This window comes from Typopeltis vanoorti, chromosome 18, assembly GCF_054136105.1.
Source record: "Typopeltis vanoorti isolate ZY-2024b chromosome 18, IOZ_Tvanoo_1.0, whole genome shotgun sequence".
Taxonomy (NCBI): domain Eukaryota; kingdom Metazoa; phylum Arthropoda; class Arachnida; order Uropygi; family Thelyphonidae; genus Typopeltis; species Typopeltis vanoorti.
The window spans coordinates 97614773-97627041 of record NC_143566.1 but is presented as its reverse complement, the minus strand read 5'-3'; the positions used below and the strand labels follow the sequence as shown (position 1 = coordinate 97627041).

The 12269-nt window shown below is 36.8% G+C and overlaps 1 protein-coding gene across 10 annotated transcripts in view; it reads right to left on the bottom strand.

Moving 5' to 3' along the window:
* Nucleotides 1-12269, bottom strand: part of LOC150096973 (centrosomal protein of 76 kDa-like) — a 224173-nt gene that overhangs the window by 146867 nt on the left and 65037 nt on the right. For all 10 annotated transcript variants that reach the window (XM_090408529.1, XM_090408522.1, XM_090408523.1 and 7 more), the window contains exon 3: nucleotides 11012-11219. In XM_090408529.1, coding sequence (XP_090264655.1) covers nucleotides 11012-11219 — 208 coding nt within the window. The remainder of the gene's footprint in view (nucleotides 1-11011; nucleotides 11220-12269) is intronic.

The window sequence follows — 12269 nt, the reverse complement described above, 5'->3', positions numbered from 1 at the left end:
TCAAGAAGAAAGATTAGACAAGACTGAAGTTAGTTATAGGAGAAAAGAATGTTGAAGATAAGTAGGGCTACATCAGAACTATTTGTTCTGATGTAGAGGAGCAATATAGAAGAAAGTGTAATCAGGTGAAAAAAGCAATCAGAATGGATAAGATGAAATGGTTAGAAGCCCAATACAATAATATAGAACAGTACTATGGAGAACATAAAACTAGGGAGGTGTACAAAATTATTAGAACCATTAATAGAAGATGACAACCAAAACAGACCAGAGTTAAAGATGAAAAAGGCAAAATATTGGTGAATAAAATTAAATTGTATAGTGATGAACAAGATGCTGTAGTGAGTTGTATGAAGACAAACTAGACTTAGATAATGTCCGGAAACTGACTGAAGAATTGAAGCAGATATCACCAGGTAACGAGTATGATATGGACATTTTAAGAGGAGAGGTAGAAAAAGCAATAGGACAGCTAAAACACAACAAGAGCCCTGGTAACGATAACATCACTGGAGAAATGATTAAATATGGTAGTGAAAGTATGGTTACAGAAATGCACCAACTATGTAATATGGTATATGGAAAGAAGGGTAAATGCCAGAGCAGTGGGTGAAATCGATATTAGTGACATTATACAAGAAAGGAAATAAGCTAGAATGTAAAAATTATAGAACAATTGCCTTGACAAGTAACCTCAGTAAAGTGATGATGATGATTTTGACAGAAAGATTGAGAACACAATTGGAAGCATACCCTGCAAATGGGCAAGCAGGATTTAGGAAAGATAAAACTACAATTCAACAGATTTTGACAATGCGGTTAATAGCAGAGAAAGCTAGGAGAAAAAACAAAAACATTATTACTTGCTTTGCTGATTTTCAGAAGGCATTTGACAGTATCGACCAGAAAGTGAAATTAGCAGTGCTAGAATCCTATGGAATTGATAGAAAACTAACAGCTATATTAAAAGATGTTTATCAGAATGCAGTTGCAGCAGTTAGAATAGGTGATGAGTTGGGGAAATGGTTTAGAACAAGTAGAGGTACTAGACAGTGGGACCCAATATCATCAAGCATTTTCATCGCAAATTTAGAAAGAGCAATGGATAAAATGAAGGAAGGTGCAAAAGGAATATCAGTGCATGGGATGAGAATTAACAATCTGAGATCAGATGACATTGTTATTATGGAAGAAGACAAAAGAGAACTACAAAAAACACTGAAACTGTTAAATGAGGAAGGTAAAAGATTTGGACTTGTTATGAACTTGGAAAAAATGAAGACAATAAGAACACGAAACAAAAGAAACAAGTGGATGGAATTGATATAGAAAATGTAGAACAATTCACATATTTGGGAAGTAAAATGACGTATGATTTGGACTGTAAAAAAGAAATAAAGATCAGGATTGCAAAGGAAAGAACAAATCTGGAAAAGTAAAGTGATCAGCCTGCAAGTAAAACTAATAGTATTGGAAATATGCATCTTTAATGGTGTACTGTATAGATCTGAAACATGGGTAATAAATATGAAATCAAGAAAAAAAAAAAAGAATTTTGGCATTTGAAAGAACTTGTTACATGAAGATTCTAAGAACAGGATGGATACAAAAAAATCACAAATGAAGAGCTCTATCGGAAGATACAACCAAAGGAGAATCTAATGCAGAAGATTATAAAATGGAAGCTGTAGAATGAGTGAGAACCAGAAGATAAAAACATTTATGTTTGGTATTATGGATGGTGTAAACAGAAGAGGTAGACCATACAGAGAATGGATGGACAACATAAAGGACTGGTGTGGAATGGATGTACAGAAACTGTGACACTGTGCACTGGACAAAGAAAGGTGGAAGAAAATAGTGACGGAGGCAGTAGAATGAGTGAGAACCAGAAGATAAAAACATTTATGTTTGGTATTATGGATGGTGTAAACAGAAGAGGTAGACCATACAGAGAATGGATGGACAACATAAAGGACTGGTGTGGAATGGATGTACAGAAACTGCGACACTGTGCACTGGACAAAGAAAGGGGGGAGAAAATAGTGACGGAGGCATCGGACACCAACAGGCAGTGAGCCCATGGTTCATGATGATGAAAGCAAAAAGACGTGGAATGCTAATACTTAATATTACTATATGTAGCCTGAATAAATGATAATATATATTTGGGCTGCATTTAAAAGTACCATCACATGCCCAATCCTTATTGTTTTCAAGGTCATTTAATCTAGCTTGTGTACCAAACACTAAAATTCTCTCTTCATCTTCACCACTATCATTTAGTAAAAACTACTCACCATTTTCTAGAAATTTATACTCATCTGGAATTATATACCCACTTCTTTCACTTAGGATAGGGGGTGCTTAGCCTTTCTTATGCCTCCATCTAATATTACAACACAAATTTGCTAAAGATGAGATGAAGGGAAGCACACAAGCAGACTATCAGTCAGAAAGCTTAATTTTAAAGAAATTACCTTCCTCTAACAGGGTTGGTTAAGGTCACCAGATTGTGAGTTTAAATTTTTAATGCGAAAATGTCATACAGCAAAAATGTTTATGCTGAATTTTCCTATGGCGAAAATGTCCATGGCGAATTTTCCGGCCATGACCTATCATACCTCTCCTTAAACTAATTCACTATCAGGCACTCATAACTAATTCTTGCAATCCATTCACTCACTCGCTATTCTCCAAGTAAAAATCTAGACCACACACACACCCTTACACAACTTCCATGGTTGATCTATAGTTCCCTCTCTCTTTCTCTCAATCTCATCATGTAATGAAAAATTTCCTCTGTGTCAATCTTTTATAATCCCATTACTAACTCATAAGTTTCTTTCATCTCTCATCTTTTCTGCCTATTAACTAAATTTACAACCCACATAACTGCACTCTATCTTCATAGGGCATTCCATAGACTGACAAGAGTGGTCACTTGTCTCTGAATCCTCTCCACCACCTCCTGATCCCCAAGAAACCAAAGTGATCAAATCTGTCCACAGCAGTCAAGTTGCAGCAGACTTATAGATCTGTCTTTACTTGTTAGTGAGTTTTTCTACATCTAAGCAATCCTTTAGCTATTCTGCCAACTTTTGAAATATAATTTAAAAGTAGACTCATCACAGAACTATCAAAACAATATCCATCATACCTCTTCTTGAATTCATTTACAGGCGAAGAACTCACAACTGAGTCAGGCAATGCATTCCACCCACTCACCACAATCCAAGCAAAAAATCTAGTTCTCACACCCTCGTTAACCACACTTTTCCTTAATTTCCAGGGATGACCTCTTGCTCTTCCATCACTATCACACAGCAGAAATATTTCCCCTGCATCAATTTTATAAAACCTCTTAGTAATTTAAATGTTTCTATCATATCTACTCTTCTCCACCTATCAACCAACCTCTGCAATCCACACGCTCCAATCTATCAACATAGGGAACATTTTTTACATCACTCACCAACTTAGTTACTCTCCTCTGAACCCTCTCCACAACCTCCTCATCTCCAAGGAGGTCACCAGGCTTGAGCACAATAATCCAACTTTGGAAGTATCAATGCCTTATAAAGGGAATAATAACCTCTTTATCTCTAGATGTTAGTGTGTTCTTCAATAACCAAGTAATCTTATGTGCAATCTTGGACACCTTAGCAATATGCCCTCTGAACTTCATCTCCTTATCCACCAACACCCCCAAGTCCCTAGCCTCATCAATCTCTGGGGGGTACCATTCCAATGTGGTAAACAGCTGGTAATCTTTTAATATGAAAATGCATAACCTTACACTTTTCCACACTGAACTGACATCCATTACCTTTTCCCCATTTTGCAGCTTATTTAAATCATCTTGCAACCTCTCAACATCAGCTTGATTTTTTATTGCACTACCCAACTTTGCATCATCAGCAAACAACTGAATATCTCCCTTCAAGCCATTTCCTATATCATTTATGTACAGATTAAACAATAACAGCTCAAGCACAGAGCCATGAGGCACACCACTGGTCACCTGCACACCACTGCGCAACAGTATTCCATGGGGTATCTTGTCTAAAGCTTTAGCAAAATCCAGCAGTATCACGGTGTAGCCATCTGCCTCATCCTGCACTCTGCTCCTCCATACACTACTTTCTGGTATCTTTCCATGAGCCATTCTCTTATCCATATCACCAGTTTAGTATCCATCCCCTTCTGCTTTAATTTGCGCAACAGTATTCCATGGGGTATCCTGACAGAAGCCTTAGCAAAATGGAATGCATTGCCTGACTCATTTGTGAGGCCAGCAAAGGTTGGTCGATTGGTAGTCTCTGCTACTAATGGCTCGCAAAAAGTTAAGCAAGTTTCAGAGTGGTTAGTAGTTGGAAGTGGTTCAATTGTTCAATGCTGTTGGCAGACTCTCCCTCGATGAGTCTGTGGACTCGCTGGAGGTGTCACATAATAATAATAATCCAGTAGTATCACTGTGTAGTCATTTCCCTTGTCCAACTCAGATGTCATTCTATTATAAAAAGTTAATAAATTGCTAAGGCAAGATCGACCTTTAAAAAAACCATGTTGGCCCCTATAAAGTACAATATTCTGATCCACCCATTCCTGAATTCTGGCTTTAACCAACTTCTCCAATACTATTACCATCACACCCAAGATGGTGATTGGCCTGTAATTAACTACTGCAGTCTTAGAGCCACCTTTATGCAAAGGAACTACTTTGCCTTCTTTTCACTCTCTAGGGACCATACCAAATTTCAAATTTGGTATGGTCCCTAGAGAGTGAAAAGTTCAAGTTCATTTTCAAGTTCATTTGAATTTGAAAAGTTCATTTTCTTAAATTTGAACTTGAAAAGTTCATTTTCAAGTTCAAATTTAAGTTAAATAACCAAGTAAGAGGTGTTGACAATTCCTTTGCACATTCACGCAACACACAAGCTGATATTCCATCTAAACCTACAGCAATATTTGTTTTTAAATTCTGCAATATACTAAGTACCTCTGATTTATTAACTTCATTTCTCACATTAGTTATTGCTACAGGTACAGAGATATCCTCACTTGGGTTATAGACTTTTGAAAAGTGATCACTCAGTAACTCTACTATTACATCTCAATTGGTCACCTCAATACCATCAACACTCACTAAGGTTATCCTTCCAAAGTCATTCTTCCTTTTACTTGCCACATAGCAGATGAACTCTTTGGGATTACCCTTGATCTCTTTGGCTAAGGTCTTCTCATAATCTGATTTAGCTTTTATTACTATGCTGGTAATCTTCCTAGCTTGAGCCATGTACTGCTCATGGGTGTACTGATCGCCTTTCTCCTTGTAAATTATCCATAACATTTTCTTTTTTTTAAGATCAAGCCTGATACTACTACTACTCCATCTAATGCTTACCTTGTATGTCTTCCTGACCATGGGAATACATTCTGATACTGCTTTCTACAGATACACGCTGATTTTATCCCATGCGCTGCTAACATCTTTCCCTTGCAATATGTTCTGCCATGGGATGGCTGTAAGCTCACTCCAAAGCCTGTTATAATTACCTAACCTGTATATAACCCTTCTTAAGAGAGAAATCCACAAATTCTGCAACCTCCCAAGTCAATACTCCATGATAGCTCTCACCAACAGGAGGTAACGAGGACACCCTAGTTATGCATATGTCTTCTGAACCTATGACCAGATCCAAGACTCACACACCATGAGTCACTTCAGTTATGTGCTGTTTCAAGTAATTATCTCTTAGAAGGTGTATGAATTCCATTTCCTTTTTGCCAAGTGATATTTCCTCCTTCCAATTGATATCACCATAATTAAAATCCCTCATAATAATCACTAATCCTGCACTCATTTGCTGATGCATAAATTCAATATCATCCTCAGTACTCCCTGGCCTATAACAGCAACCAACAGTATATTTGATTGCATTGGTCACTATTTCACACCAGACTGCCTCAAATGAACTATCATTCACATGTCTATCCTCATGATATACTACTTTCTTTGGCTGCAGCTCATCAGCTATCATCTACAGTACTCCTCCTTCCCCTGTTCTATCTTCTCTATCCTCCCTGAAAATACTGTACCCATCACATTCAATTCCAGTAACCACATCTTCTGCTGACAGCCAAGTTTCACTAATGCCTATAACTTTTGGTGAGATTGCACTGACTAATGCCAAAAATTCTTCCCTCTTATTTCGAATGCTTCTTGCATTAGTATACAAAAATTGCAGATTCCCTTTAGTTCTTATACCAGCTTTAGAACTGATATACACATCACTAATTTCAGTAGTCTCATGCCGTTTTTTATCCACTCTATTCTTCAAATTATTCTGCGTAAAAGGATCAACAAATATACATTCACTGCATAAGTTTCTCCCTCTTATACTCAATAAGAGAGAGAAATTAAATGGAAAACTAGAATTTCAATTTTAGTTTCTCTGCCCAATTACTTCAACTTGTTCAGAAAACAGTAACTTCGTCAATCGCTTATGACCTTCCATGTTCAGATACAACCCATCTCTTGCATACAGCTGTCTTTTGCCTTCAAACACAGTCCAGACATTAACAAATTCCAGACCTCTTTTTTTGCACATTCTTGCAATCATATCAAGCATTATCATCACTCATCTACTTAACTCATAATTGTCAAAATGAGGCAGCACACACTATCCTCCCTTTGACACTTTTCTTCTTCACAATATCTAACAATGTTCTTAAATCTTTTGCTTCCCGTTAATACTACCACCATAACTATCATCTTTACTGCATCATGCCCTCTAACTATTATACACACATAACCTATCATACCTCTCATTTACTGTCAGAAAACTCACATCTAATTCTGGCACTCCCATTGGACTGATTCACAACTCTCCATGCAAAAGATGTAGTCTGCACACCCTTACTAACTACACTCTTATACAACTTCCATGGATGAGCCCTAGTTCTCTGACTATTTGTCATATATTGAAAAATTTCCTTTGCATCAATTTTATAAAACCGTTCGACATCTTATAAGTTTCAATCATGTCTCCATTTTTCCGCTTATTAATTAAATTGTGTAACCCGAGCACCTTCAATTTATCCTCATAGGGAGCATTCCACACACTTGTTACCAGCTTAGTCACTGATCTCTGAATCCTCTCTACCATCTCCTGATTCCCAAGAAATCCAGGTGACCAAATCTGTGCAAGTTGAGTCAAGATGCAGCCTTATACAGAGGGATAATAACTTCCCTATCTTTACTTGTTAGTGTGTTTTCCACATCCAAGTAATCCTTTGAGCTACTGATCTTCTCACCTGGGAAACATACTTTCATCACTTTCTCATTAAGTACACCTCTTATATCATTGAATCTTCATATAACACCTGCTCCTTATTTTGAGCGTCTTGCACTTTCATACTTTCCCGATTCAATTTTTCTTTTATACTCCCTCCTGTTGTACCGCACGACAATCATTTCTCCAGTCACTTTAGCTCCTGTTCTCTCCTATGAAGGACACAACATAAGTGTCCTATTTCACTTCTTACTGTCATTTCATCACCCACATTACTGTCAGCTACTTTTCTCATGCTCTCATTCCACATTTCCCATGCTCCCACTATAATTTACTACTTCTACATTTGAAAGAACAATTTCACTATCTTTCCTTACATTGTTAATATTTGTCACTTCATTTTTCTGATTTCCACATGAATCACATTTCTTGCACTCACACACAAAAACATTTGCAATAAACTCTCTCTCTCTCTCTCTCTCTCCATTCCAGCTATCATACCATAATCTATTCACTCTTGACAATGGATACATAACAACGAAAATTCCTCATGAAGTGACAAATATCATTAATATTCTTCACTTCATTTTCCTGTTTTCCACATAAATTACATTTCTTGCACGTACACAAGAAACGTTTATGACAAACTGTTGAATCATTTGAAGATGCACCATGTTCAGGAAGACTCTCCATTATTGCTAATGAAGAATTACATGTCGCTGTCAAAAATAATTCAAGATTAACATGTCGAGAACTTTCACAAATGTTTAACGTGAATGGTGAAACAATTCGTTTACACTTGCATCAATTGGGAAAATCATGGTAGCTAAGCAAATGGGTCCCACATGCGTTATCAGATGATAATAAACTTTAAAGGCTATCAATTTGTTCTTCACTTCTTTCATGTCATAAAAACGAGTTTTTATGACATGAACACGTTTTTGGATTACTTGCTCACTTGTGATGAAGAATGGATCTTGTATTTTAACAGGAAACGAATTATCACTGGTTGTCAGCAAATGATCCAGTACCGCACACTTCAAAAGCACCGCTTCATCCCCAGAAGACTGCTTTGTGCATGGTGGACTGGAGCCAGTATTGTCCACTACGAGTTTCTCGCTGCAGGCCAAATACAATTACAGCTGAGACCTATTTGATGCAACTTGAGCATGTGCAGGATGCATTACTTCAGAAACAGCCAGGAGTAGTTAATCTGAAGAAAGTGATATTCTTACAGGACAATGCAAAATCTCATACTGCAAAATGTACCTGTGAGAAGATTTGTGCTTTAGGATGGGAGATACTCCCTCTTCCTCCATATTCTTCTGACTTTTCTCCAAATGATTATCATCTTTTCTTGGCACTACACAATCACATGCAAAATAGACAGTTCTGCAATAAAACAGAGATTGAAGTGGAGATTGCTAGGTTTATTATTTCTAAAGACAAAACGTTTTATAAAAGTGGAATTTACAAACTTGTATCTTGTTTGGGAAAGAGATGTAGATTGTGAATGTGAAGTTGCTTATTTTAATGAATAAAACATTTTATAAAAATTTCAGCAGTTTTAATTTTTATTATGAAAAACTGCACAAACTTTTTAAGTTACCTGATACTAATATTCAGTAAAATAAAACACTTATATGTAGGATATGCCCAACGCAACTTGTGATACCTGCTATGCTCGTGCCCTTATATCCATAGATCAAGTGGTAAGCACAATAGAATAAACTAGACAGATGGGCAAATGAATGGGGGTTTCGGTTCAATGCAACAAAATATAAAGTCTTGAGGTTTGGGATCCATCAATGGAAGGAGGCATACTCAATTGGAAGAGCTGTACTGGAGGAGGTAGGGGAGACAAGAGATCTGGGGGTGATGATTGATAGAAAACTGAAATTCAGGGAGCATTTTGCAAAGGTGGTGAGGATAACTCAGAGGATTGCTGCAATACTGAGAAGGACGCTGACCTGCAGAGATAAAAGAGTTATCATTCCGTTGTATAAGGCCCTGATCAGACCACACTTAGATTATTGTTCTCAGATTTGATCTCCGGGATTTGAAGGGGATTAATTGACTGTGGAAAGGTTACAGAGGCAGATAACAAAGATGGATTCAGCACTGTACAATATGAGTTATGAGGATCGACTGAGGGAATATGGACTGCAGAGTTTGGTGAATAGAAGAGAGGTGATATGATCAAGACTTTTGAACTGTTGAGAGGCAGTTACAGGGTAGACATTGGAGAGGTCTTTCACTTGGTGGAACAGCAGGAAGGAGTGATGACAAGGGGCCATCCCTGGAAGTTACGAAAGAAGGCTGTGCGCAAGAGGGTGAGGAGTGGTTTCTTTGCGTGCAGGGTGGTTGACCCTTGGAATGCATTGCCTGAGAGAGTGGTTGGAGCAGGAACGGTCAATGGGTTCAAGGAGTGGTATGATAAACGTATTTCCTAAAAACAACCTCCCACGATAAGTCTTTTGACTCCATGGAGGCCTGGATAAAAATAATAATAATATTATATTCATCCATGTTTGCTAAAGCATGGATGATTAGGCAATGCATAAAGTATATGTATGTATGTTTGAGGGATGAGGGAGAAATGAATCAAGCATGAAGAGCAGGAAAGTATCCAATTTGTAGAGATACAAATTACATTTTTGATATTCCATAAAAAAAGATTTTTGAATCATTCTATACAAACAATGCCTTGTTTGCTTAAGCTTGGGTATAGGATTAATTCAAGTACAGTAAAACCCCAAAATTACGCAGTAGGTGGGACCAACAAAAAGCGCGTGAGTCAAATTTCGCGTAACTCAGGGTATAATTTTGCATGTAATTTATATATATACAACCATACAATTGGGACCAAAGGTTTACAAAAAACACCTATATTTTTTAAGAAATATAATCATAATTGTAGTTTTTCGTACATAAAAAAAAGGAAGTTATTTCAATGTCGATGGTTTCATAAAATCTAATAGATTCGTCTGATGGCATAATGTCTTTTTCTTGTCACGCAAAATTTCTTCATAGCAAGCTAATGATTTTTTTATTCCTTGCCTTGTGGCTACAATTTGTTCCTCGTTAGAATCTATGTCCTCCAAAATCTGTAAACCTTTCTTTTATGATTGTTCTTACTATGGATTCCTGTAGATTGAACTTCTTTGCTAGCTCACAAATTTTCATTCCGCCTTCAAAATCCTTAATGATGTTGAGTTTTGCTTCCAAAGTCAATGTTTTTCTTTTCTTACTAGCAGTAGAAGAATCGGACTTGCTTCTTTTGAATGACATTATTATTTTTTATGTGATAAAATTTTTATCAAGAACATAACATTAAACAATCGCAAGGTTTGTAGACTATAAAAATCGTGTATGAATGGAGACTGCACGAAACACGTCAGTGCTTGTTCACAGCATGTGCGACACTGGCGAATGAGTCCGGAGCCTGAAAGATACGAATAGTGGTGAGGCGTGAAGCGCAACAGCAATACATACATATAAGAAACCGCGTAACTCCGGATTCGCGTAAGTCGGGGTATGACTGTATGTATTTTCTGGTCTGTTATCATGATTGACTATTGTTATGTTTGTTTGACTAGAGCTAGTCAGACCACTCTAACTTCTCAGGAAACACAATTTTAGTAAATTAGCTAAATCAAAGATGTTTCAATTAAATAAGTTTTAATAACAAAAAAAAAAAAATTACAATATACCATTCTTATCAAGCATAGTATTTTCATTCTGTAATGTTTCATGTATGGATTCAGAAGAATTTGTTTCACTTCCTTGATCTAATCTCAAGAATGACAGCAATTCTTCGATTACTCCTTCTTCTTGAAGAACTTTTAATACTGCTTCTTCTTGATTGTGACCAGAATGCTGAGAAAGGGCATCTCTAATGTGGGACTGAAGTCCTTTTTGCTAACAGTTTCAAAACATAAAACATAATTAGAGGTTTAGCTCTTACTAGTGTACCAGATTAAAATACAGTAAAAATTATTTTACTTCAAATGATATTTCTGAATTTTCTCAATTTATACCATGGTAATAAAAAAGAACAACTCCAAATTAAGCATGCGTAAGCATACTGCTGGAAGTTTCTCCACTTGGTTATACTATAAATTACAGATACAGAAATTATATACTTGGTTTAATCCTTTATCAAAGTGTAAGCAAAGTTTGCACCTGAAGTATTTTCAGGACAGGGGCAAATCATATATAGATGCTAATGACTTCACATCACTTGCCTTAGTCCTGAAAATACTTCAGGTGTAAACTTTGTTTGCTTATCCCATGCACACAGTTACCATACAAAAAAATACATACCAACTTACTGTTTAAGAAATCAATATACTTAAAAAGAAAACTAACAAAACTCACCAAATTAATAACCTGAAAAATCTAAACATGCTCAGAACAAAATATTCACAAACATTAGATATAATACTCCTGGCACTTTTCCAGCTCTAACAGAGCTAAAAAATATAAAATAAATAAGAAAAAAGAAGCCCAAAATTATTATTATTACTATTATTATTATTACATGACACCACCAGGGAGTCCAAACACTCATCAAGGGAGGTCACCCACTCTACAACTCTCCATCTCCACCACATCATCTACACCAACACCATCATCACTAGTATTTTAACAGACAATTACAAACATCCAAATGCCCAAGGCGAGATTTGAACCCGCAGCCTTTTGGCTGGAGGGCAGATATGGTAACCACTCGGCCAACCAGGATGGCAAAAAACAAGGGAGAACACCTGCTCTACAACTCTGTCTCCATCAACTGACTGAAACTACACCAATGCCATCTACCACAAATCATCACCACAGCCACTAGTATTTCCACAGACAATCACAAACATCCATGCCCATGGCGGGATTCAAAACCTGCGAAAATTTCCTTGCTTTTTAGATAAAAACACAATGCCTCTCAACAACGAAACAGAAAGTTGTATATTA